The sequence below is a fragment of the Sus scrofa genome, chromosome 1 (genome assembly GCF_054392235.1).
Source record: "Sus scrofa isolate SSC_HxYL_T2T_F1_AM1 chromosome 1, Sscrofa_HxYL_maternal_Yorkshire_Landrace_v2.0, whole genome shotgun sequence".
NCBI lineage: Eukaryota > Metazoa > Chordata > Mammalia > Artiodactyla > Suidae > Sus > Sus scrofa.
Genome location: NC_139383.1, coordinates 198,049,437 through 198,076,280, shown reverse-complemented (window position 1 = coordinate 198,076,280; position 26,844 = coordinate 198,049,437). Strand labels below are relative to the sequence as shown.

At 41.9% G+C, this 26,844-nt stretch overlaps 1 protein-coding gene across 4 annotated transcripts in view; it reads left to right on the top strand.

Moving 5' to 3' along the window:
* The first annotated feature begins 2,235 nt into the window (after positions 1-2,235).
* ARMH4 (armadillo like helical domain containing 4) overlaps positions 2,236-26,844 on the top strand; it is a 272,008-nt gene continuing 247,399 nt past the window's right edge. Inside the window, exons 1-4 of one of the 4 annotated variants that reach the window (XR_014823458.1) lie at positions 2,236-2,391; positions 13,133-14,522; positions 20,006-21,660; positions 22,167-22,259. Coding sequence is in view for 1 of the 4 variants with exons in the window: in NM_001244542.2 (NP_001231471.2) it covers positions 13,190-14,522; positions 20,006-20,236; positions 25,554-25,766 (1,777 nt within the window). In the remaining 3 variants the exon portion in view is untranslated. 4 annotated transcript variants of the gene reach the window in all.

Here is a 26,844-nt window from a genome sequence, read left to right as displayed (position 1 = left end):
GGCAGTCTGGAGAGTGGAGTTCTGTAGTTGGGGCTTAAGTGTATGATGGGTCTCTAAGAAAAACACTAGGATGTTAGAGAAGAATGGAGAATGGGAGCCAGGAAGATGTCAAAGAAACTGAATGTTTCAAGTTTGTGCTTAGGGCTGGCTCTAGATTCACTGGGAGCTGGAATCCCTTTCTCTTGCTGTCTTCTCCTACTCTGGTTCTCTGGTCCACCTGACTGATCAGGTGTTTTGTTTTGTTTTGTTTTTTAATGCTGTTATTTAACTACATTTTTGAATCACATAGAATCAATTCTGTGGTCTAACTGGGAATTTATTTCACCATTCTATATAACATTTTTATCAGATGTGGTCTGAATTTCAAACGATTTACGTAGAAATTAAATGTTGAGAAGTTCCTACTGTAGTGCAACGGCATCAGCAGCGTCTTGGGAGCTCTGGGACTCGGGTTCTATCCCTGGCCCTGAACAGTGGGTTAAGGATCTTCGTTGTTGCAGCTGCTGCTTCTGATGTGATCCCTGCCCAGGAGCTCCACATGCCTCTGGTAGCCAAAAAAAAAAAAAAAAAAAAAAAGAAATTAAATGAACACATCTTGGTCAGACTGGAGGTGTGGCTTATCCATCTGGTGGCTATTGAATCTGAGTAGATTATATTATACATTGAAATACAATGTATTACATTGAATACACATCAAAAACATATTTTACAGATTCAATTCAATCACATTCCATTCAACAACTATCAGTTGACCACCTCTCTGGAAATACAAACATATCTTTTAAAGAAAGGTGGATTAAGTGAGGTAGTGCATAGGAATGCATTGTGCTTGGTGTGGGGGTCAAAGGTGAAGAAGACCTTGCTCTGACTTCCAGATATTTATAGGAGTTCCTGTCGTGGCGCAGTGGTTAATGAATCTGACTAGGAACCATGAAGTTGCGGGTTCAATCCCTGGCCTTTCACAGTGGGTTAATGTTCCGGTGTTGTGTAGGTCGCAGACGCGGCTCGGATCCCAAGTTGCTGTAGCTGTGGCGTAGGCTGGCAACTACAGTTCCGATTCGACCCCTAGCCTGGGAACCTCCATATGCCGCGGGAGCGGCCCAAGAAACGGCAAAAAGACAAAAAAAAAAAAAAAAAAAAAAAAAAAAGATGTTTATAAATAATTACAAAACCGACTAAGACAGCTATTATAAAGAAGGGAGTTAAGTAGAAGAGATGATGTCTTTGGAAAGTGCATCGCAAATGTAAAGTGCTGGGGGGAGGGTTCTTCTAGAATGGGCCTTTAGACTTCTGACCCCTCCTTCTATCCAAAATTAGGTATATGAGATTAAGTAAATTGAGTCCTTGGAATTCTGGTTCTGGAGCGGCAGAAACAATCCAACAAGCATCCATGAAGATGCGGGGGGTGGGGGGAAAGTGTCCATTCCGGCCTCGCTCAGTAGGTCGGGGATCCCTCGTTGCTGTGCGCTCTGGTGTAGGCTGATAGCTGTAGCTCCGATTCCATCCCCTAGCCATCCCCTAGCTTGGAACATCCATATTTCAGGGGTGAGGCCCTAAAAAGCAAAAATAAATAAATAAAAGAAAATTGAGTCCTTGCGAAACTCAAGAATGAGGGTCATGAATTCCCAGTGGTCACCTTAGCGTAAATCCTTGGGCAGGTTACACAGCCTTCGGCCTCAACTTCCTCTGTTAAATGCGGATTACCAGTACCTACCCACCTTCCAGGGTTATTGTGTAGATTAAAGGTAGGTAATGAGTGAAGCACGAGCATTGTGCCTGGCAAGGACTCAATAAACTGTACTTCTTATGACTACTTATTTCCAACTTCTCTGACTGATGGGGAAGGAAACATTTTGTGTAGGACGAATTTACTGGGTATTCCTTAGGGCCACGAGAAAGCCATAAGCTTTTCACAAGGAACACCCTGCGGCCTCCGACTTGTTCCCCTCGCCCCAAAGACGAGAGAAATTCGGACTCTTGTAGAGAAAACGGTGCCTTGGTCTCTTCTCTGTATGCGCTAAGGCAGAGCAACAGCAGAAGCCGGGGCTGCGAAGAGGGACAGGAGGGCAGGCAGACTCCGGAGGGGTCCCGGGAGCCTGGAAGCTAGTAGGACCCGCCCCCACGCGGATCGGAGGCGGGGAAGTGGGCGCGGAGGGGCGTGCGGCGACCGCCTCGGTTGTATGTGCCCGGCGAGCCGGGGCGGGCACATCATCCCGCCGCCCAATCCCCAGCCTCAGTCGCCGCCTTCTGAATAAGCAACAAAGCCAAGCGCCCTCCCTCTGGCGTCCCAGACAGCGGAGGGAGCCGCCGCCGCTGCAGGGGCCGCCGCGGGGATGCAGAGCGCGGTCGCCGCCGCTGTCCTCTGCGCGCTGCTCCGCTGAAGGCGCACAGGTGAGGCCGGGCCGGCCTGGGCGGCCGCGGCGACACGCAGGCTGCTCGAGCAGAGACGGAGGCAGGGTCTCCGGCGGCACGGGGCCGCCCCGGGAGCGGGGCGGTCCGGGGAGCGCGGCAGTCGGGGTGCGCCAGGCGTGCGCTCTGCGCCCCCGGCAGAACGCGGAGCCCCGGCGCGGGGTTCGCGGGGGCAGCCCTGGGAGCGTGGGGCGCAGGGTCGGGCCTCGCAGGACTCGCCGCACTCCTCGCTCCAGCCCAGCCTCACTGCTCCGCACCAGCGAGCGGGCCTTTGTGCTGGCTGAGCTTGCAGGGCTGGCTGCTTTTGTGTGGGCTTTTCTTTCTTCCCTCCCTCCCCCTCGGTCTCACAGCGGTTGGAGAGAAGTTCCCTAAGACTAAGATTTGCTCTTTTCAAAGCATCGATTGCAGTGTCCCAGATGCCAGTCCGTGCCCGGCAGCCGAGGAGCAAATGGGGGCTGCAGTGGCCACCGAAATGTGTTGTGCTACTTTGCAGAAAACAGTTGAGTGTTTAGCGCAGAACTGTCACGGGAACCTCCTTGCTCAGACCCTGTCTGGTCCCCCAGGACGTGGTAGGAGGATGCTCCTTGGAAAGGTCACTTAATTGGACAAGAGGGCCTGCAGGTTAGACTCCACAGTGGTTTCGAGGTGCTGCCTGGAGGTGCCCAGATGTGGTACGTGCATCCTGGTTACTGACAGAACCCAACTTGTATACATTCCTAACATGTAGAGCCTGGTTTGCAAAAAAAGTGACCAGATGCACAAAATACAGGAGCCTCAGGAGTTTGAAGTTCTGAAAGATAAATATGTGCTTTCCTAAGCTGATGCTGAGGATTTGCCAGGATCTTGGCTTCTCTTTTCAGTGTAGAGCTGCTGTGGAGAAGAGAGGCTGCTTTAAAGAGTCTGCCTATTTTTTTCTGTGGAAGTTTTAGTTTGAAACTTAAGGGAGAGGGGGAGTGGCTCACAAAACCATCTATAGAACTCCAAAGGATTTCTTCCATAGGGAGCAAAATGTGCGTCCAGAATTTGGAAGTCTCCTCTCCTTTTTGTGTGTTTTTCTGATTGCTAGAGATGCTGTTGGGTTCCAAGGAGTCTTGTTTAAACACCTACAGATTCAGTCACGGACCGACTTTTGGTCACTTGCTGTCAGAATCCCACTGTAGCATCTGGTGAAAGAAATTCAAAACAAGGATGATATCAGAGCATTTATTCATAGTAGAGTTTTAAGGGTAGCCTGATTTACTGTTATGAATAAGGTAGAGTTGTCATATTTGTCACAGTAATGAACCCAGCACTTATGCAGCAGACTTGATATTGATTGTGTTTATTCACAAAACTCCCAAGACTCAGCAAGTGTTAAGGTAGCTACAGTAACAGAGCCAATTAAGGAGATATGGACTTGTCTTTGTTTTCATGGGAGGCTTCTTGGCATTATATTCCCACATTTCCTGCTAGATCTTTCTAGATCATAATTTGGTTTTACAGAAATGGTTTGATCAAAATTAGGGGTGATGGGCTTACCTGTTATGGTAAATTCCTACTCATCATCTAAAGGTATACTTCACTTTTATTCAGCAGACGTTTGCCTGAAAACTTGTGTAGAGAATTGTGTTTTTGTTCACTGAATTTTGTTTATTCTCACCTAGGGAAGCCGGCTATTCAAAGAGAACCTGATTTTAAACTCTGTAAAGTGAAAGTACATTCTCTAATTAAGATGTGTGGTCAGTCCTGTTTTTTTCATATTGTGTTTGCTTGGTGATTGTAAGAAAAGTATCTGAATCAAGTTTCAGCTTGAAATGTTAGCTATTATGTTTATTCCTTAAAATGTTTGCCTGGGGATTACTTTCTCCTTAAACACAGGCTAGTATTTAGAGATTGTGTCAAGCTAATAAGGTTTGTGAACTATAAAGAACAAAAATGAAGTGTCACATTGGGTCGTTGAAAAGAACTCTATGATGGATGGACAAGAGCTTGTTGATCAAGATTGATTAGGATAGAGTTCTGCAAACATCAGAACAATTCCCAGGTCACTTTGTCTGCATGAAAAGCCGAAAGGGGAAGCTCCATAGAAATAGCCTGGGGAAAAAGGGGTGTTATGGATCCTTCAGATCCCTCACATTTCTGTATTTTGAGGGCAATGCTTGATAGTACCACCCTAATATATCTTAAACTGTGTGCTACTTAAACATTTTTTCTTGGAGTTCCCATTGTGGCTCAGTGGAAAAGAATCTGACTAGCATCTATGAGGATGCAGTTTTGATCCCTGGCCTTGCTCAGTGGGTTAAGGATCCAGCATTGCCATGAAGCTGTGGTGTAGGTTGAAGACTCGGCTCGGTCTCCCTGTTCCATGTTCCCCCAGGAACTCTCCCGGGTTTTCAGAGAAGATGAGTAATGGGATGCTGAGGAGTGGCATCGACAAGGCGGCCATGGCCGTGCCTGAGGAGGGCCCAGCCTACCAGGGGATCAGTCCCACCGAGTTGCTGTGGCTGTGGCATAGGCTGGGGCTACAGCTCCCATTTGACCCTTAGCCTGGGAACCTCCATATGCCTTGGGTGCGGACCTAAAAAGACAAAAAAATTTTTTTTCTTAAAACCATTTTTATTCTACTATTACTTTGTTGTCTCTCTTCCATGTTTGAAGAAAACAGAATAAGCATTATTATCTCCGCTTGGCAATGAGGAAACTGAGTTTCAGTGATTTGCTCAAGGTAGGCTGGAACTCAAAGCCAGCTTTTAAGTCTTCACATCCAGCTTCTCTGACCAGGAGTAGGATGACACACTAGGAGTGGTCAACACAGATATTTCATTTGTCTGCATTGCTAAATTGTAGAGAACAAAGCTTGTGGGCTTGCTACGTAGAACTTAGTTGTGGTCTGCAGGAATGGTAAAGCACTTTGCTGGCACTTGCCAGAGTAACCATCTCGACCCTAGCCTACTTACCCTCTTCCCTGTCACCACAGAGGCCACTTTCCTCCCATGGGACTGTGCTTTTTCTTTGTGGTTACTCTGTTCTCCCTCCTTCCACTGTGGTTGCACATGCCACTGAAAGGATCATCTGTCACTCCAGCCACTTAATTTATAGTGAAGGGTGACTGGGTCAGATGATGTTAAAAACAATATATCAGGACCCTGACAGTTGTCAACTGCACAGTGAATCAGAGATGGGCTACCTTAATGCGGTGTGCCACAGCTGGGTTAATAGGGTCAGAGTCTTGATAAGCTCTGCTTCAGACAAATGAAATCGGGTTGGCAACTAGAGCCTTAGGGATTAAAAAAGAAAAGGTAGGACAATGACAAAATAATCATTGAGAAGCAGTAAAAAAAAAAAAACACAATAGGAAGATTATTAAGATGCAAACAAAGAAAGGGAAAGAGTTTTTTCTTTCCCTATTATCAATCAAAGAATGACTAATTGGATTTTGCAAGGTGAAGGGGTAATTGGGAAGCAAGTTGACCTGAAGCTGTGAGACTTGTCCCATGTTCCTAGTGATTTATTTTTTTAAATGCGTTTTTGTTTTTTTTTTGATGAGTTTAATGCAATAAACTCCAAAAACCTAAATATAGCAGAAATGAGAATATAGAAATTATTACTATGATTAAAACCGCCAATTGAATAAGTAGCCAAAATTGACCAAGTGATGAACAAAACATACCATTAGACATGGATAGACTGAGATGTCATTGAAAAACTTACACTATAAAATAGGGATTCAGAACACTCTTTTCCACATTCTTTTTTTTTTTTTTTTTTGTCGTCTTTCTATCCTTTTTTAGGGCCGCACCCTCAGCATGTGGAGGTTCCCAGGCTAGGGGTTGAATCGGAGCTGTAGCTGTCAGCCTACGTCACAGCCACAATACCACCAGATCTGAGCCGCACCTGCTACCTACACCACAGCTTACAGCAACTCTGGATCTTTAACCCTTAACCCACTGAGCAATGCCAGGGATTGAACCTGCAACCTCATGGTTCCTAGTTGGATTCATTTCTGCTGCGCCACAATGGGAACTCCTCTTTTCCACATTCTTGAATGGTTATTGATATTCATTCACAATAGTAAATATTTATCAACCCCCCCCTCCCTGACCCCATGTGTCCATGATTATTAGCAGTTATATGGCAGACAAAGGAAGCTGGAAGACCAGTGTTTGCATGCAAAGAATGTAGTCTTATTTGAGGTAATGAGGCTTACAGACATGACAATTTGTGCTGGAGAAGTTAAGAGAAGGGTGAGAAGAGAATGGCCCAGGTGGTTTTGTGACAACATTTTGTAAACAGGACTGGCCTGGGGTCGAGGTTTTGGGTACCTCGGGTAGGGAGCGGGGAGGGAACCTTCTGGCTAGGGCAGTGGCAGGAGCAAAACTTAGCGACCTGAAATAAGTAAGGCACACAAGAGGACAATGGTATTTATACTGGGCACTCGTGATGTGGGGTTGCATTATAAAGATGGAATTTGGCAGTTGTGTTTTGGGGGACATCAAATGGTGTGTTTTGGGAAGGCAGGGGTTGTAGTGGCAAAGGCAGGAAACTTGACGTCTGACAGAATTCACAATTTCCAAAACAGACATAATCACGTGGTCAAGGTAATTGTCCTCTCTAGGCTGCTAGTTTTCTCACCTAAGGTAAGAGATATGGTACCTATCTCATGAAGTTATTGTTAATGGATTCAATAAGATAAATTGCATAAGGCATTTGAAACACGTGACATCCCTCAAAAGGTAGCCATTTTTGATTGATTATTGTCATTTTTCTTCCTAAGAGTAAATCATCTGGATTGTATGAAATGGATTGGAGAGGAGAGAGACTGATGAGGAGCATCAATTAAGAGGCAGTTAAAATGCTGACAATCCAGTGTCCTCAGGAAAGGACAATTCTAAGAGGTATTATGAGGGAGGGATCCACAGAAGTTGCAAATCTAGAATATAAAGGAGAGAAGAGTTCAAGATGAAGCTCAAGTTTAGATGAAGATGGTGTGCTTGAGGCAGCATCCCAGTAATGTCCAGTAGATAATGAAAATCTAAGATGAGGCAGCTTTCTTCCCACACCCCCACATCAGCTATTTATGGTATTTTTGTTTATCTTGCCAAAAGGAAAATATCAGGCAGATTGTCACCAGTTTTTTTTTTTTTTGGCACACTCTATACGACTCCCGTGTCTTAGGGCAATGTTCATGTTCTTTATATATTATACATGGAAATCAATTTACTTTGAAAAATGCACCTATGTCACTGTAAGAATAATTTAACACGTGGATTCCCTTTTGTGTCTATATTCATTCTGGTAACACGCTGAACAATAGCAGTATACATTTTAGTTAGAAAAAACATTGACCAAGTGTTTAAAAAAACCTGATTATTAAGCCTGGCAAGACAGCTAAGGCTGTATTTTTTATGCTGTCTTTCCTTTGTCTTTGAAACTTGAATATGCTTAGACTTGACAAAGAAACAGATTCTGGCCTGTGTCTGTTTAAGATTGTCAAAGATAATGCTTGACAGAACAGCTTATCTTCTCCCTGGTGGCAGAAACATAGTAAATTGTTTAGAGGATGGCCAAGCCATTAGGATACCTTGATAGTGAATGACAGACAAAGTGCTACTGACTTGCTCAGAAAGGGATGCTTTTTAAGCTATTAGAAGCTAATATCCACTATCAGTTAGCAGTTGGGTTAGAGTTCACTTATTTGAATTAATTGGTACAGACCAATACAGTGAAAAGAAAGCAGTATTCAAGGTCACAGTGGAAAGGAAGAGTTAAGAGAAATATTTGGTTTGTTTATTAAATATACTGATATTCGACTTAATGTAAGGTAATTAAGATAGTTTCTAATAAGCAGTGAAATCTCCCCTCCCTCCTCCTCCTTCAGCAAAGCAGGCTATAGATGTTCATCTGTTAGGTCAGCTAATATTTACTAAGCATTTCCTTATGCCAGGCACTTGGCCAGGCACAGGAGACAATGTCGAGGGAAAAAGAAAAGCCCATGGCCTTCAAAATATAATTGCATCTGGTTATTTAGGTTTGGAAACATAGTCATTGAATTGACAACAGTCTGTCTTTCCTTATTTGTTCTCTAACATCACACAGCTCCAGCCAAGGACACCAGACTCCTGGGAGTGGCTGGGCAAACCCGTGCTGTGCTTTCAAAGATGGAGAAAGACCTGGAACTTGAAGGTCATCTACCAGTTTATCTGAGTTGCAGATGTGTTCCCTGCTGCCATTCCTACAAGCTGTCTTTTCTGCTTCTCTTAAAGTTCAGGCATCACTTTGAGTAGTAGGGAGAAGGAGCATATGGCTGCAAGACGCAGACATAGACTAGGCTTGCAGTTCACCTCACTTTTTCTGTCGCAGTAGGATTTAGAAAGCAGGTGGCCTATACTTAATTCCAGAAGGCGAGTCTTTTAGAGCAAGGGGAAAATTCCCTTCAGACAAAAATTCTAGGGCTCAAGATTTAGATAAAAATGAAACCTTGAAGGAAAAAAAATCTGGTTTGCAAAGGCAGTAGAGATTATTTTAAATATTTATTGTTTGTCCTTCCTACCCTCCAAATCTGATTTGTTCATAAAATTCTCCTCTCAGTCCACATGACTCCAGAACAATGTACATAAAATGTGAAGCATTTGTGCCATCCTTTGGGGGCTTTGCCTACTTGGTGGCAAAATTGTGGGACTATGAAAATATTTGTATTTTCATTTTGTGTTTATAGATAAAATATGAAAATGGAATCTTGGAGATAGAAGTGATTTCAGAGATTATTTTGTTTAACTCCTCACTCTGTCAAAGAAGAAACTGGTATTACATAGCACATTTTAACAATAAAGCTAGGATTCCAGTCTGTGTCCCTCTAAATTATGCTGTCATTCATGGTGTCCTGGCCTGTTTTTTTTTTTTTTTTTGTGCGTGTGTGTTTGTCTTTTTAGGGCTGCACCCGAGGCATATGGAGATTCCCAGACTAGGGGTCGAATCAGAGCTGTAGCTGAAAGCCTATGCCACAGTCACAGCAACGCCAGATCTTTAACCCACTGAGTGAAGCCAGGGATCAAACCTGCGTCCTCATGTATGCTAGTCAGATTTGTTTCTGCTGATCCACAAAGGGAAGTCCTTTTTCAGGTTTTTATCCAGAAGCATGAGATCGTGAAGACCCAGCTTTTAGTCCGTCACTTCCATTTTCAGGGATGTTTAGTACGATTTCACTGAAGAGGAAAAATATTTGTATAGCAAAGGGCAGCTCTCTGTACAGATCAGAAATGAGCCAGAAATGAGCTTTTACGTATCTTCGACTATATCGTTTATGGGTCAGTTTGTTCAGAAATCACAGGGGTAGTTTCATCAACTGTGAGCACTCTGGCTTTACAGCTACCATGTGTTTTTGTTTTAAGGCAGGAGAATCAAGGCAGCAGGCCAAATACTGCTGTTAGATTTGTTACTTGGCTATGAACTGGGATGCTTTATGGCTTGTCTAAAGTATGGGGAAAACTAATGTCCAGAATGGTCACATGCTGCTTCTTATTTTTTGAGTATCTTTCCTATATTCTCTCCTTTTAAAACAATGCTTGAGGAGTTCCCATCATGGCTCAGTGGTTAATGAACTAGACTAGTATCCATGAGGATGAGGGTTCGATCCCTGGCCTTGCTCAGTGGGTTAAGGATCCGGCGTTGCCATGAGCTGTGGTGTAGGTCACAGATGCGGCTGGGATCTGGTGTCGCCATGGCTGTGGTGTAGGCCAGCAGCTGTAGCTCCTATTTGATTCCTAGCCTGGGAACCTCCATATGCTGTGGGAGTGGCCCTAAAAAGACAAAGATAAAAAACAACAACAACAATGCTTACTACCCATATGTAAGTTCATATTTAAATATCATTGCTTCAGACTCTCATCCTACATATGGGGAAATCTGGCATCCCTTTCACTATCTCTGAGGATACTTGGGGGTGACTCACATTTCTCCTAGTCGCCTATGGCTTCTTTGGTTCTAAATGTTTTTTCTTTTTTTCTTTTTAGGGCCGCACCCATGGCATATGGAAGATCCCAGGCTAGGGGTCTGTCTAATCAGAGCTATAGCTGCTGGCCTACACCACAGCCATAGCAATGCCAGGTCTAAGCCATATCTGCGATCTACACCACAGTTCACAGCAACACCGGATCCTTAACCCACTGAGCAAGGCCAGGGATCGAACCTGCAACCTCATGGTACCTAGTCAGATTCATTTCTGCTGCGCCATGACGGGAATGCCACTTTGCTTCTAAATTTAGGATCCTTGATATGCTATTCTTTTTCGGCACATGGCATCTCATGACATCTTCCCATTCCTGTATTCTCCCAAAGTACTATGGAGTCAAGATTTCTGTCTAAAGAAATTACCCCCAACTTGGTGGCAATAAATATTTATTATTTCACCCCATGTCTGTGTGTTAGGAATTTGAGAGTAGCTTAGCTGGATGGTTCTGACACAAGGACTCTCAAGTCATGTTGTCAGCAGAAGCTATAGTTAGTCATCTGAAAGCATGACTGGGGCTGGAGGATCCATTTCTAAGATACTTCAGTCACATGGTGCTGATAGTTCAGCAAGAGGCCTCAGCTCCAAACCCATGGATTCCTCTTTCCTTATGTAGAAAAATTGAACCTTTTTCTCTTCAATTGTTTAGATCTCTATCTCAAAAGGACCTATAAAACTAAATTAGATAATAGGTAGACACTTTGGATTCTTTAAGGGGAGAAGACCCTATGAAAACATAAATTTTCATATTTTATGTGTGTACATCATGTGCTTAGCCCAGAGAGTTTAATTATTAGACTTGGAAGAATGGAGGAGTGTAATTTTTATATAGATAAGGTTTTAGTAGTTAGAATTTTTATTCCTAGGTGTAATTTTCTAGAAATCCTGCAGTATCTAAGAACTTTCTTTTTCTTTCTTTTTTTGTCTTTTTGCCTTTTTCTAGGGCCACTCCTGCAGCATATGGAGTTCCCAGGCTAGGGGTCATATCAGAGCTGTAGCCACCAGCCTAAGCCAGAGCCACAGCAATGCCAGATCCGAGCCTTGTCTGTGACCTACACCACAGCTCACGGCAATGCTGGATTGTTAACCCACTGAGCAAGGCCAGGGATTGAACCAGCAACCTCATGGTTCCTAGTCGGATTCATTAACCATTGCGCCATGACAGGAACTCCTCTAACAACTTTCTGATGATGGGAAAAGAAAAGTCCCTGCCCAGTGAAATAAATAAAAAGAGAGCAAGAGTGTGAATAGTTTTTTTTTAAATAATAAATCTTAATCTTATAATAATATGTATTCATTAAAGATTACTAATTTAAGGAGTTTACATCATAGCTCAGCGAGTTAAGAACCCAACTAATATCCATGAGGTTGTGGGTTCAATCCCTGGCCTCGCTCAGTGGGTTAAGGATCCGGCATTGCCGTGAGGTGTGATGTAGGTTGCAGATGTGGCTTGGATCCTGCATTGCTGGGCTGTGGTGTAGGCCAGCAGCTGCGGCTCTGATTCGACCCCTAACCTGGGAACCTCCAGGTGCCACAGGTGCGGCCCCAAAAAGAAGCAAAAAAAAAAAAAAAAGATTACTAATTTAAAATGTTTTGGTTTTTATAAACAGTTTTTTTCTTTCAAAAAATACACTTATTTACATCAACTATTTTAGCTTTTCTGATTTTTTTGAGACATGAATGTTTTGCCTATAGTTTTTATAGTTGTTGCAGAGAAAATAATCTATGTATTTTAACGATAAATTTTATTTATTTGTTTGTTTGTTTTGCTTTTTAGGGCTATACCTGTGGCATATGGAAGTTTCCAGGCTGAGGGTTGAATCAGAACTGTGGCATATGTTACAGATGTGGTTCTGTGGATCTTGTATGCTGTGGCTGTGGCATGAGCCAGTAGCTGCAGCTTTGATTCAGTCCCTAGCCTGGGGACTTCTGTATGCTGCAGGTGTGGCCCTAAATTAAAAAAAAATATATATATATATAAATTTATTTGAAAATCATTTATATACTTAGAAAAACTTTTGAATGAAACTGGTGTTCAGAACTTTATAATGACACTTAAAAGGTTCTGTGAAAGTAACGTGAGTAAATGTTAAGATTTACTTTGTTGGAGTTCCCGTCATGGCTCAATGGTTAACAAATCTGACCAGGAACCATGAGGTTGCGGGTTCAATCACTGGACTTGCTTGGCATTGCCATGAGCTGTGGTGTAGGTTGCAGATGAGGCTCAGATCTGGTGTTGCTGTGGCTGTGGCGTAAGCTGGCGGCTATAGCTCCGATTAGACCCCTAACCTGGGAACCTCCATATGCTGTGGGTGCGGCCCCAGAAAATACAAAAATTCAAAAAAAAAAAAAAAGATTTGCTTTCTTTATCCTGGATATGTTGCTATTTCTGCAGTCATTTGACTACATGATTAATAGAAGAATTTGGGGAGAATTTTACAAATGTGACTTCAAGGGTAGTTTATTTCAAGTAGGTATTTAAAAAAACAATGAACTTAGTACTTGAACTATGTGTACCCTTTTCTAGAGAGCTTCAGGTTAAATCAGCTGCAGAATTCAGCAGGGAAAAATGAACTGGGTTATCCATGTCTCAAAGGTACAAAGAAATAGAACAGCCTTCTCCTATGTACCATCTTTGAGCATAAAGTGAAGGAGATTATTTTACTTACGGTTTAATTTAAAGGGGCTTATTTACAAAATATATCTATATGCAATTTGATGTGCTTTATTTTTCTGCAGGACTCAATTACTGGAATTGTCAACTCTGCCAATTTATGTACACATTTCTCTTCCATAATGAGCAGACCAGTTTTACTGCACATTTGTCTGGCTTTCTGTGGCCTTTTACTTCTCGATGTTGCCACACGATGCCTGGCTTTCCCCAAAATGGGAAGAAGGGAGCTAGCACCTGTTCCTGCAGAAAAAGGGCAGTCTGAGAGGCTGAACACAGATGACCTAGAAAATAACTCCATTACTTCAAAGTACACTCTGGTCTCTGAAGATCCAATGATAGTGTCAGTGGGACCATCAACACCACCAGTTAATAAAGTATTCCTTAGTAACAAAGAAACTCCTTCTATAGGAGCTCGGCTCACACAGCCTAGTAGCCCTGGCACTTACACTGCTACTGAGCCAGTGGTCCCAGTGGGGGAAGAAGTATTTGTTTCCAGCCAGCCAGAAAGAATGTCTCCCCAAAGCCTACTGTCTACGCCCATGCTAACCAACCTTATCACTCCAACTGCTTCTCTGAATACTGATGAGAAGGAGGAACCGTTCAGTAGTACCATCATTCATCCTGTTGTGGAAGGGGCCACCAAAGCAACACACGATTTTCTGAACTATGTGAATGATCAGTTGTTTGCAGCTGAAAGTCAGGGAGGAGTTAGTCTGGGACATTCTCCTTCATCCCATGTGAATACTAAAGAAATGCTAAGCACCAGTCCAAGGACTGAGACATTTGAATCAGACCCAGAACAGAAGACAACTTCCTTTCCTGATGCCAAGCCCACAGCAGGCACTGAGTCTTCCCAGATGACAGCTGATAACACCCAGGCTACAGCCACCAAGCCCTGGCCCCTGATCTCTGAATATAACCTGGGTGTTGAACCAGAAACTGACAGCGTGCTGGGAGCTCCCAAAGTCACAGTGAGTGTCAGCACATCTATTCCAGCTGCCTCCGTTGTAGCTGATGAGTGGGATGACACCAAATTGGAGAGTGTAAGCCAAATAAAGACCCCAAAGCTTGGAGGTGATCCAGAGCCCCAGGTGAGAATGGAGACGCTTCAGACAGCCCAAGTAACGGATGACATCATGGACGGCATGGAAGGAGTGGAAACTTTGACAGAGGCTGCAGATGTGACTCTGAGGCTGCCTGAAGGGGAAACGCACATGGGGACAACCCTGCTAATGGCACGTGGGGATGAGAGGTCATCTGCTTTCACTGATCCTAGTTCCTTTACTCCCACGAGTTCAGTTGAAGACACGAAGGTCTCAGTCGTCAACCTGGTTCAAAATACTGCAGACTTTATGGACTCCACCAAGGAAGACAATGCCATGTTCTTTGAAACCACTGTTTCCATCTCAGAATATGAGTCTGAGGTATATCAACCATTGGGAAATACATTTAAAGGTAAAAGAAAGAAAAAAAGAAAAAGAAGCTTTGTTTAATTTGGAATGTTTCTTTTGGTTTTATTATTTTTAATTGAGATATAATTGACATATAACATTGTATTAGTTTTAGGGTTCTTTTATATATATATATATATATATATATATATATATATATATTTTAATGGCCACACCTGTGGCATATGGAAGTTCCCAGGCTAGGGGATTGAATCTGAGCTGTATCTGTGAAATATACCACAGCTTGTGGCAACATCGATCCTTAATCCACTGATTGAGGCCAGGGATGGAACCTCCATTCTCATGAACTGGTTAAGGACTACATTGGTCCTTAACCCACTGAGCCAAAACAGGAACTCCCTTAAGTGTCTTTTATTTTTTATTTTTCTTTTCGTTCTTTCTTTTTTTGCTTTTTAGGGCTGTACTTGTGGTGTATGAAGTTCCCAGGCTAGGGGTCAAATCAGAGCTGTAGCCGCCAGCCTACACCACAGCTACAGTAACGTGGGATCCGAGCTGCATCTGCTACCTGCACTGAAGCCCATGGCAATGCTGGATCCTTAACCCACTGAGCGAGGCCAGGGATCGAACCCGAATCCTCAAGGATACTAGTTGGATTCATTTCCATGGTGCCACAACGGGAACTCTGGATCTCTTTTTCTATGAGTTTGTTTTTGTTGTTTTTTGTTTGTTTTTTGGCTACGCCTGTGGCATGTGGACATTCGGGCCAGAGGTAGAACCCCTGACATAGCAGTGACCCGAACCTCTGCAGTGGCAACACTGGATCCTTAACCTGCTGCACCACAAGAGAACTAGTATTTGTTTTTGAAGTATAATTGAGCTACAACACTGTTTTAGTTCCTAATTAGTTAGGTGTATAACATAGTGATTCGATATTTCTGTACATTTCAAAATGATCACCATGATAAGCTAGTTGTAATCTGTCACCATATAATGATGTTACATAATTATTGACTATATTCCCTACACTGTAGTTTTCATACTTGTGACCCATTTATTTTGCAACTGGAAGTTTGCATCTCTTAATCTCCATTACCTATCTCTGGAAACTTTTTTGGTTGTCACAACACAGGGCATCTAGTGGGCAGAGACTAAGATGCTGCTGCACATCCTACAGTGCACAGTGTAGCCCTCAACCACAAAGACTTATCTGAGCCAAAATGTCAGTACCTCTGAGAAATCCTGATATAGATTAATATTTTTCAAACATTGTATTATGAAATTGTGTACATATACAGGAAAATGTGAAAAATTAGCTGTAAGTTTGAATGGTATAATAAATGATGCAGGGTACTTTTTACACATTGTTGTAAAAAGTACTCACATCCCTAATATCTCTTACCAGGTAAATACTTCATAGTATTAACCATATGAGTTTTTTGTTTTTGTTCTTTTTCGGCTGCGCCCATGGCATATGGATGTTCCCAGGCCAGGGATAGATTCTGAGCCATAGCTGCCATGATCTATGCCACAGCCACATCGATATTGGATCCTTAACCTACTGTGTGACAGCAGGAACTCCACCATAGGAGTTCTTTTACTTTGTTTTCCTTAAAAGAAATTTATTTAGAAATAAGGGGAGAAAAAAACCAATTCAGATAAATCCTGTCTGCTGGCTTGTTACTGCACTTTCTCCTTCCTCATGGCCTCTCCATCTGTGAATGCTGTGAGCTGACCATCCTTGCACTTGCTGCTGATGGATGCTTTTCTTTCATTGTGGTCAGATAATAGAATGGGGAAGGAAAGACTTAGTGTAACATGCATATGCTCATTCCAAATTGTTTTGGAGTGTGTACAGCTGTTACTTCAGCTAAGTAGCCTAATTAATGGAAAATATCAAATTAGTAATATATTTTATAAAGTGTTCCCAAGATGGAATTAAAACAATGAAAGACTGAATTTTACACATCCAGTCCATTTTTTAAAGGCTGTAAGACCTAGGGTACTGGAAGTTTTCGTAGAAGCTTCCAGAAAATACTTTGTAATACTTTGTTAATTTTTTTAAACTAATTAAATTTATTTATTTGGCTGTGCCTATGGTATTTGACAACACCAAACCTTTAGCCGCTAGGCCACCAGGGAAGTCCTGGTTTTTGGATGCTTTTTTTTTTTTTTTTTTTTTTTTTTTTTTTTAAGGGCCGCACCTGTGGCACATGGAGGTTCCCAGGCTAGGGGTCGAATCAGAGCTGTAGCCACTGGCCTATACCACAGCCACAGCAACGTCAGATCCGAGCTATGTTTTTGACCTACACTACAGCTTGTGGCAATGCCGGATCCTTAACCCATTGAGCGAGGCCAGAAATTGAACCTGTGTCCTCATGGATGCTAGTCAGATTCGTTTCCACTGAGCCATGGTGGGAACTCCCAGGAACTCCTGGTTTTTAAATTCTAAGATGAGAGTTGGGTCCACATGACTGTGAATATATTAAATATGACCAAAGAAGAAATTTACTTCAGTTCTCCATAACGCATTAAGATATTCCTGGGGCATTAAGTTGTGTAGTTCCAGATTATTCACTGTACAATTTAATCCAAGATTCTTTTTTTTTTTGGCTACACCTGTGGCACATGGAAGTTCTCAGGTCAGGGACTGAATCCAAATTGCAGCTGTGGTCTATGCCACAACTGTGGCAATGCTGGATCCTTAACTTGCTGTGCCATAGTGGGAACTCTGAATTCATGATTCTTATGTACTAGACTTATACTAGTTTCCATTAATACAACCTATTACTATTTCTAGTTCTTACTTTTCTTTAACAGCAGCCACTTATTCAAAGTATTATGCCCTTTTGATATTTCTTGCTATTTCATGAAACTACGACCATGGAGTGAACATTTATTTTGACATATTTTTTCTTAGAAGTGTTCATTATATTTTCAAAAATGAGGGCAACGTGAAGAGTGCGTACTGCTTAAAACAGAATATATAGGATCTTTATGGTAAACATAGCATTGTCTTAGGTAGTGAAGATACAAAAAGGGCAGTGAATCCTGGCTCTCAAGAGATCTGCAATCTTATTAGAGGAGAAAAAAAAGAAAGTAGCTAAACAATGGTATAGAGAGCAAATATGAAGCACATGTAAGATTGTCTTATAACCAAGTTTATCAGTCCATCAAATGTAAAAATCTCCAGTTCAAAGAAAAAAGCAGTCCAGACTTATTGGGGACCAAGAAATGGAACTTCTCATATTGCAAAATACTGTTTTAAGGCAAATAAATTGCTTCTAAGGAAAAATATTTTTAAGTAATAGGAAGAACAATGATGTCATTAATAAAAACTTTGAGAAAAACTTTCCAGCTATTTCTAGAATGTTATTTTTCATTGCATAAGTTACTGGACTTGCTAATATGCTAAGTATCGAGAATTAATATTTAAAAACATATGAGGAATTCTTGGTGTGGCTCAGTGGGTTAAGAACCCGACTATATCCAAGAGGATGCAGTTTCAATTCCTGGCCTAACTCCATGGGTTAAGGATCTGGCATTGCTGTGAGCTGTGGTGTAGGTTGCAGATGTGGCTCAGATCCTGAATTGCTGTGGTATGGTACAGGCAGAAGCTGCAGCTCTGATTCTACCCTTAGCCTGGGAACTTCTGAATGTCAAGGGTGCAGCCCTAAAAAGCCAAAAAAAAAAGTGAGTTTCTAGAAATTGTTTTCACAGTGGCTTAGTATTCGAAATTTCCTGCATAGCCCTTCTCTAAGAGGGGGGCAAATATTAACCCTTATAAATAGTCTTTGATAATGTGTTTGAGGGGATTATAACGTTGTAAAGAAAGTGGACTCTTGATAGATATGTCCTACTGCACAGATCTATTTCATTCTGTTTTATGATCTAAAAGCAAATGCAGAACTTCTACAAAGGCTACTCCAAGTTGTTCCTTGGGCAATGGCTGAATTTCCTTTCTCATGGCTAAATAATATTCTGCTGTGTGTGTATGTGTGTGTCTATCACAAATTGATTATCCATTCCTCTTTTGATGGGATAAACAGCACAGTGGTTAAGGGCATTATGTAATCTTAGGTTCCTTAGCTTCTCTACACCTAAGTTGTTTGTAAGATGAGGTAATAGTAGCTGACATTTATTGAATATTTACTAAGCACTAGGCATGTACTGAATGTATTGCCAATTTAATCTTTATAAAAACTCTATGAGATACAGATACTAATATTGTATTATCCAATTTAATCGTTGTAAAAATTCTATGAGATATAGATACTAATATTGTTTCCATTTTATAGCTGAAGAAGCTCAGGCCCAGAGAAATTAAGTAATTTGTTCAAGGTCACACAGTTAGTAGGTGACTGAGTCAGAACTGAGACCCAGGCATATTGGCTCTAGAGCCTACACTCTTGAGCACTATGATGTGTAGCTTCCATGGGTTGATGTTTGTACCTACCTCTCTTTAGTACATATGGGAGAATAAAATATGATAATGACCATCACGCAGGGTGTGTGTATGGCATATAAAATACACTTAGTAAATGTTAGTTATTGTAATCATTATTCCTTTTTTTTTTTTTTTTTTTTTCAGGCTTTATCCGTGACATACAGAAGTTCCCAGAATAGGGGTCGAATTGGATCTATGGCTGCCAGCCTACAACATAGTGGCAGCATTACAGGATCCGAGCCACTTCTATGACCTACACCACAGCTTATGGCAATGCCAGATCCTTGACCCACTGAGCGAGGCCAGAGATCGAACCCCCATCTTCATGGATACTGGTCTGATTTGTTTCTACTGTGCCACAATGGGAACTCCTGTAATCATTATTCCTTTAATTCAAACTGCCAACTTCCTATTCCCCTTCAGCTATGCAAATGTGAAGATTAATATATACAAATGCTTCTGTGAATTTTTTGAACCTAGTTGTATATAATTTGTTTTTGATTAAACTGATTATGTTGATATTCATAAGAGGAAGCTCAGTTGTTGATCTTCCTGTTTTGTTGTAGATTTTTCTTTTTAAAAATATGTATTAATGTCTTTGTCTTAGATTGATTCACTACTCCTGAAAACAGCAACATTGAGAGCATTTATTTATTGGCAGTTTGTTTCTGAGCCATCTCTTTGCCTTCTCATTCCATGGAAAAACTCTCCCTACTTAAAAAAATAAATTAATTAAGAAGTTCCTGCTGGGGTGCAATGGGATCAGTGGTGTCTTGGGAGCACTGGAATGCAGGTTCAATCCCTGGCCTGGCACAGTGGGTTAAGGATCTGGTGTTGCTGCAGTTGTGGCGTAGGTCGCAACTGCGACTTGGATCTAATCCCTGGCCTGGGAATACCATATGCCCATGTGGGTGGCCAAAAAAGGAAAAAAAAATTAATTATATAGTGACTTTTTCAGGTATAGGGATTTAGTCTTTTAAAATATTGTAATTGACAGAACGCTGTGAACCAGCTAGAATGGAAAAAAGTAAAAATCATTAAAAAATAAAAATAAAAAATAGAATGTTGTCTCTCCTTTTAAGACATCATCACTCAAGAAATGACAACAGCTGTTCAAGAAGCAGAGGCCACTTTGTCTTCAGTGGTGCACGAGCAGCAGGTTTCCACCCTCGAGGTGGCCAGAGAAGATGTGGAGGCTGAGGAAGGGAAGGAGTTACCCTCTCCTGCAGCTGCTGTTCCTGGTGTCACTCAGCTGCCGAGAAGATGGGAGCCAGCTATGCCTACATCTTTCGAAGTTACTCCTGCTGTGGAAGGTCTGTAAGGGAGGGAATTGGACTCAGTGTTCTGGGGGTGGATCTTTCCTGCATTGGTAAGGAATACAGTGACTGAGGCAGATGGCCCTGGTACCAGGGTACACACACACCTCACCTGGAGTGTGAACAGGAAAGGTAGGTGATGCAGCCTAAAAGGACAAGGGGTTAGGAGTTCCTGCTGTGGCTCAGCGGGTTATGAACCTGACTAGTATCCGTGAAGTTGCAGGTTCGATCCCTGGCTTCGCTCAGTTAGTTAAGGATCCAGCTTTGCCGTGAGCTGTGGTGTAGGTCACAGACATGGCTTGGATCCTGTGTGGCTATGGTGTAGGCCAGCAGCTATAGCTCTGATTCAGCCTCTAGCCTGGGAACTTACATATGCTGCGGGTGCTGTCCTAACAAAAAACAAAACAAAACCAAACAAAAAAAACGACAGGGGATTAGTTCCCAAGTAAAATCTACTGGTGGCTCAGCTCTTAGGCCCACAAAAGCCAGGCCTCCTGAGAGCTCTCTCTTAGTTTGACACCTCTGGCTGCCAGGAGCCAGGAGGTGAAACAGCAAGGACCTGGGGGTGAAACTAGCAGGGACCAGGATTTGAATTCCAGCTTTGGCCCTCAATAGCATTATGGCTTCAGGCAAGTTTCTTAATGTCTGCAAACCTTGGTTTGCTCATCTTTAAGTAATGCCTATCTGTCTTGTAGATTATTTTGAGGATTTCAGATAATGTATACAAAGTCCTTTCAATATGGAAGGCCCTCACATGCTCTCCAGACATCTGGATGATCATTCAGATTTCAAATCTAGATGAAGTGAAATTTTCAAATCTGGATGATCATCATAATCACCTGAGAGTTATAAAAAATATTACTATTCTTTTTTTGGCTTCTTTTTTTTTTTTTTTAGCAGCATGTTGTTTAGTCTCCACGTGTTGTGTTTTTTTGCAGTTTTTTTCTTATTGTTGATTTCCAATCATATAGCATTGTGTTAGGAAAGATGCTCAATATGATTTCAATTTTCTTATATTTACCAAGGCTTGATTTGTGGCCCAGGATGTGATCAATCCTAGAGAATGTTCCATGTGCAGTTGAAAAGAATGTATATTCTGCTGCCTTTGGGTGGACTGTTCTCTAAATATCTATTAAGTCCATCTGGTCTAATGCTTCATTTAAGGCCTTTGTTCCCTTGTTGATTTTCTGTCTGGATGATCTGTCCATTGCTGTAAGTGGGGTGATAAGTCCCCCACTATTACTGTGGGGGGACTTATTGTCAGTTTCTCCTTTTAAGGTTGTTAGCAGTTGCCTTATGTGTTGAGGTGATCCTATGTTATATGCATATTTACAATTGTTATATCTTTCTCTTGGATTGATTCTTTGACCATTATGTCATTTTTGTCTCTTATATATATATTTTTTTTTTGCTATTTTAGGGCTGCAGCCATACATATGGAGGTTCCCAGCCTAGAGGTCCAATTGGAGCTGTAGCCGCTGGCCTACACCACAGCAATGAGGGATTCCAGCCCGTCTGTGACCTATACCACAGCTCATGGTAACACTGGATCCTTAACCTACTGATTGAGGCCAGCGATTGAACCTGTATTCTCATGGATCCTAGTTGAATTTGTTAACCACTGAGCCATGAGGGGAACACCAATATTCTTAATTTTAAGATCTATTTTGTCTGATATGAATATTGCTACTCTAGCTTTTGATTTCTGTTTGCATGGACTATTTTCTTCCATCCTCTCACTTTCAAATTGTATGTGTTCTGGAGTTCCCGTTGTGGCACAGTGGTTAACGAATCTGACTAGGAACCATGAGGTTTTGGGTTCGGTCCCTGCCCTTGCTCAGTGGGTTAACGATCCGGCGTTGCAGTGAGCTGTGGTGTCGCAGATGTGGCTCGGATCCCGTGTTGCTGTGGCTCTGGTGTAGGCCAGTGGCTACAGCTCCGATTGGACCCCTAGCCTGGGAACCTCCACATGCCTCAGGAGCAGCCCAAGAAATAGCAAAAAGACAAAAAAAAAAAAAAATTGTATGTGTTCCTAGAACTGAAGTGGGTCTCTTGAAGACAGCATATATGTGGGTCTGGTTTTCATATCCATTCAGCTAGTCTAGCTCTTTTGATTGGGGCATTTAGTCTTTTTGTATTTAAGGTAATGATTGATATCTATGTTCTTACTGCCATTTTATTAACTGTTTTGGATTTTTTTTGTCTTTTTTTTTTTTTTTTTGCCATTTCTTGGGCTGCTCTCACGGCATATGGAGGTTCCCAGGCTAGGGGTCCAATCGGAGCTGTAGCCACCGGCCTACGCCAGAGCCACAGCAACACGGGATCCGAGCCGCGTCTGCAACCTACACCACAGCTCATGGCAACGCCGGATCGTTAACCCACTGAGCAAGGCCAGGGATTGAACCCGCAACCTCACGGTTCCTAGTCGGATTCATTAACCACTGCGCCACAACGGGAGCTCCTTGGATTTGTTTTTGTTGGTCTTTTTTCTTCCCTTCTCTTGTTCTCTTCTCCTGTGGTTTGATGACTGTCTTTAGTGATGTATTTAGATTGCTTTTTCTCATTTGTGTATCTATTACAGATTTTTGGTTTGCAGTTATCATGAAGTTTTGATATAGGACTATGTTTACACAAGATTGTTTTAAGTTGTTGGTCTCTTAATTGCAAGTGCATCTCCAGTGTCCTGCATTTGTACCCTCCTCTTTTCATGATTTCTGGTTTTGGTAGCATATTTGTGTGTGGGTGGTTTCCTATTGTTACTATATGTATGTCTTCACAGGTGAGTCTTGTCATTTGCAATATTTTTGTTTCTAGTTGTAGCCTTTTCTTTTTTGCCTAGAGAAGTTCCTTTAGTATTTGTTGTAAAGCTGGTTTAGTGGTGCTGAATTCTCTTAGCTTTGGCTTGTCTGTAAAGCTTTTGATTTCTCCTTCAAGTCTGAAGGAAAGCCTTTCTGGGTAGAGTAATCTTGATTGGAGGTTTTTTTCCTTTTATTGCTTTAAGTATATTGTGCCACTCCCTTCTGGTCTGTAGAGTTTCTGCTGAAAAATCTGCTGATAACCTTATCAGGATTCCCTTGTGTATTATTTGTTTCTTTTCCCTAGCTACTTAAGATATTTTCTCTTTGTCTTTTTAAATTTTGGTCAGTTTGGTTAATATGTGTCTTAGGGTGTTCCTCCTTGGCTTTATTTTATGTAGTACTTGTTATGCTTCCTGGATTTGAGTGATTCCTTCCCCATGTTAGGGACATTTTCAGCTCTTATCTCTTCAAATATTTTCTCTGGTCCTTTCTCTCTCTCTTCTCCTTCTGGCACCCCTGTAATATAGATATTGGTGTTCTTAAGGTTGTCCCAGAGTTCTCTTAGACTGTCCTCATTTCTTTTCATTCTTTTTTCTTTTTTCTGTTCTGCATTAGTGATTTCTATTAGTCTGTCTTCCACCTTACTTACTCCTTCCTTTACCTACTGTATTCTGCTATTGGTTGCTTCTAGAGAATTTTTTCAGTTATTGTATTTTGCATCTCTGCTTGCTTAAGCTTTAAATCTTGTATTTCTTTGCTCAGTGTTTGCTGTAATTTATAATTCTTTGCCTCCAGTTTAGTTCCAATGTCTTGAATCATCTTCACTATCATCAGTCTAAAGTCTTTTTCCTGGAGGATGATGATTTCCAAATCACTTAGCTGTTTCTCTGGGTTTTTTTCTTGCTCCCTTATCTGGAGTTATAGTTCTCTGTCTTTTCATTTTGTATAGGTTTTTGGTGTGATCTCCTTTTTGCAAGCAATAGAGTTGTAGCCTCTCTTATTTCTGATGTCTGCCCCTCTTGTGGATGAAGTTGGTATGGAGGCTTGCTGTAGGCTTCCTGATGGAAGGGACTGGTGCATGCCCACTAGTAGATGGGGTTGATTCCTATCCCTCTGGCAGGTGGGGCTTTGTCTCTATGTGAGATTAGAGGCTGCTGTGTGTCTGGGGGAGTCTTTAGGCATCCTGTTTGCTAATGGATGGGGGTGTGTTCCCACCTGGATTATTGTTTGGCCTGGGGCTTCTCAGGGCTGATGGGTGGATATCTTTTTTGATAGTTGGCAGTCTATTTGGTTGAAGGCTGTTCAGCAGTTGGTTGTAATTTTGTTGCTTTTATGAAAGAAAGTGAGTGCCAGTCCTTCTCTACTATTATTCTTTAATTATTATTATTTTTGGATTTAATGTCTCTCTTTCTCATCATTGATCTAAGTAAGTCCTACTTTTACTTATTAACTGAGTTATTTTTAACAATATAGTAAATACCTTCTAATCCTGCCTCCCCACTTTCTCCCCTCCAAAAAAAACCTTAGGGTCTTGTTAGTAACCTACATATAACCCCATGACTCTTCCCATTTAATAAACCCTTTCCTCCTCTGTTAACCATCAACCTCAATCATGTTATTCATTTCCTCGATTTCTTTTTCTTTTAGTTTTACTGTGTCTATATGTACAACTAATTATACATTTAAAAATTTTTAACTTTTTTTTACTTTAAAAAAAGTATTGCACTGTGGATAGCCTTTTGGGGGCTTACTTTTTTTGTGGGTGGGGGCATGCCTGTGGCGTGTGGAAATTCCGGGGCTAGTGATCAAACCCACACCATAGCAGTGACCTGAGCTGCAGCAGTGACAATGCTGGATCCTTAATCTGCTGAGCTACCAGAGAACTCCCCTGGGAGCTTTTTAAAATTGCTTCTCAGGCTTTGTCACTAAGGAGGTTCTGATTCAGTAAATTGGAATATGTAGAAAGTGTGAAAATTGACATTTAAAAAATTATCTCAAGGGAGAGTATGACGATCAACCAACCTTGTAAAATACTATTATTGTAGAATTTCTAGATTTGGGAATACCTGGAACTAAATTTGTCTGCTTTGAAATTGAGAATATTCTGGTTACAGATCTAAGCTCTTACTCTTTGACTTAATCTTTAAAAGTCAACTCTGGTGTATATTTCAATAAACTTTTGTTAACTTTTCTACTTTTGGTAATATGTTATATAAAATCCTATAAAATCCATAATACTGTCAATAGAGTAAATTGTAGATTAAAACTGGAAAACAAAGTTCTGATCTAAGACAGTATATTTTCTTTAAAAGAGTATGTTTTCTTGGATAATAAAGTGTTTGCTTCAGGCAGCTAGACTGATGCAGTGTGGGAAGCGGGGGGCTGGTCTAAGTGCCAAATTCACTGTATATAAGATATTGGCTTCATTAGTCATTTCTTGCTTAAAAACTAAAAGCACATGTAGAGATTTCCCGTAATGATCATCTTTGGTCAAGTCATGCCTCTTGTGTTTGCAGACGTAATGGACACAGTCACAGGGCCGAGTGAGCAGTTGTTCACACCAATTTTGGGTTCGCCAGTGACGCCCCCTGGAATAACAGAGGAGGCACCCAGCAGTTCCCCAGCGCTTGCCGACTCTGAGGCATCTTCTGAGAGGAGAACTGCAGCTCCAGCTATTAGCTATGTTAATACGGCTGCCTCATATGGCCTGGACCAACTCGAATCTGAAGGTACCTATGCTTTAAAGGGGAGCTTTTCTGGGATGGCTTCAGTGAGTCACTGAGCACATGTTGCTTTTGAGAAGAGATCAAGGGGTGGTGTATTCAGTCTGCAGGGGTCAGCAGACTATGGCTCAGCCAAATCCAGCCTGCCATCTGTTTTTGTATGGCTCACAAGCTAAAAATGGTCTTTACATTTTTAAGTGATTGAAAAAAAAAAATCAAAAGAATAAGAAGGAGTTCCCGTTGTGGCGCAGTGGTTAACGAATCCGACTAGGAACCATGAGGTTGCGGGTTCGGTCCCTGCCCTTGCTCAGTGGGTTAACGATCCGGCGTTGCCGTGAGCTGTGATGTAGGTTGCAGATGCGGCTCAGATCCTGCGTTGCTGTGGCTCTGGTGTAGGCCGGTGGCTACAGCTCCAATTAGACCCCTAGCCTGGGAACCTCCATGTGCCGCAGGAGCGGCCCAAAGAAATAGCAAGAAGACAAAAAAAAAAAAAAAAAAAAAAAAAAAGAATAAGAAGATCTCGTGACTAGTGGAAGTTTTATAAAATGCATGTATTGGAACACAGCCACCCTTGTTCATTTCTGTATTGTCTGTGACTACTTTTGTGCCAGGGCAGCAGAGTTGAGTAGTTGTGACAGAGACTAAATGCCCACAAAGGCTAATATATTTATTTAATTTAATTTAATTTAATTTAATTTTTTGTCTTTTTAGAGCCACACCCACAGCATATGGAAGTTCCCAGGCTAGGGGTCCAATTGGCTGCAGCTGCCGGCCTAGGCCACAGCCACAGCAATGCTGGATCCAAGCCACATCTGTGACCTACACCACAGCTCATGGCAACGCCAGATCCTTAACTCACTGAGCAAGGCCAGGGATCGAACCTGCATCCTCTTGGATGCTAGTCAGATTCATTTTCACTGAGCCATGATGGGAACTCCCGAAGTCTAAAATATTTATGATATGGCCGTTTATGGAAAAAGCTTGCTGACCTCTAGTCTCCATCAGTGGTTCTCAGTCACAATTGAACATTAGGATCACCTTGGGGAGCTTTTTCAGGATTCTTGTGCCTGAATCCTTCTCCTGG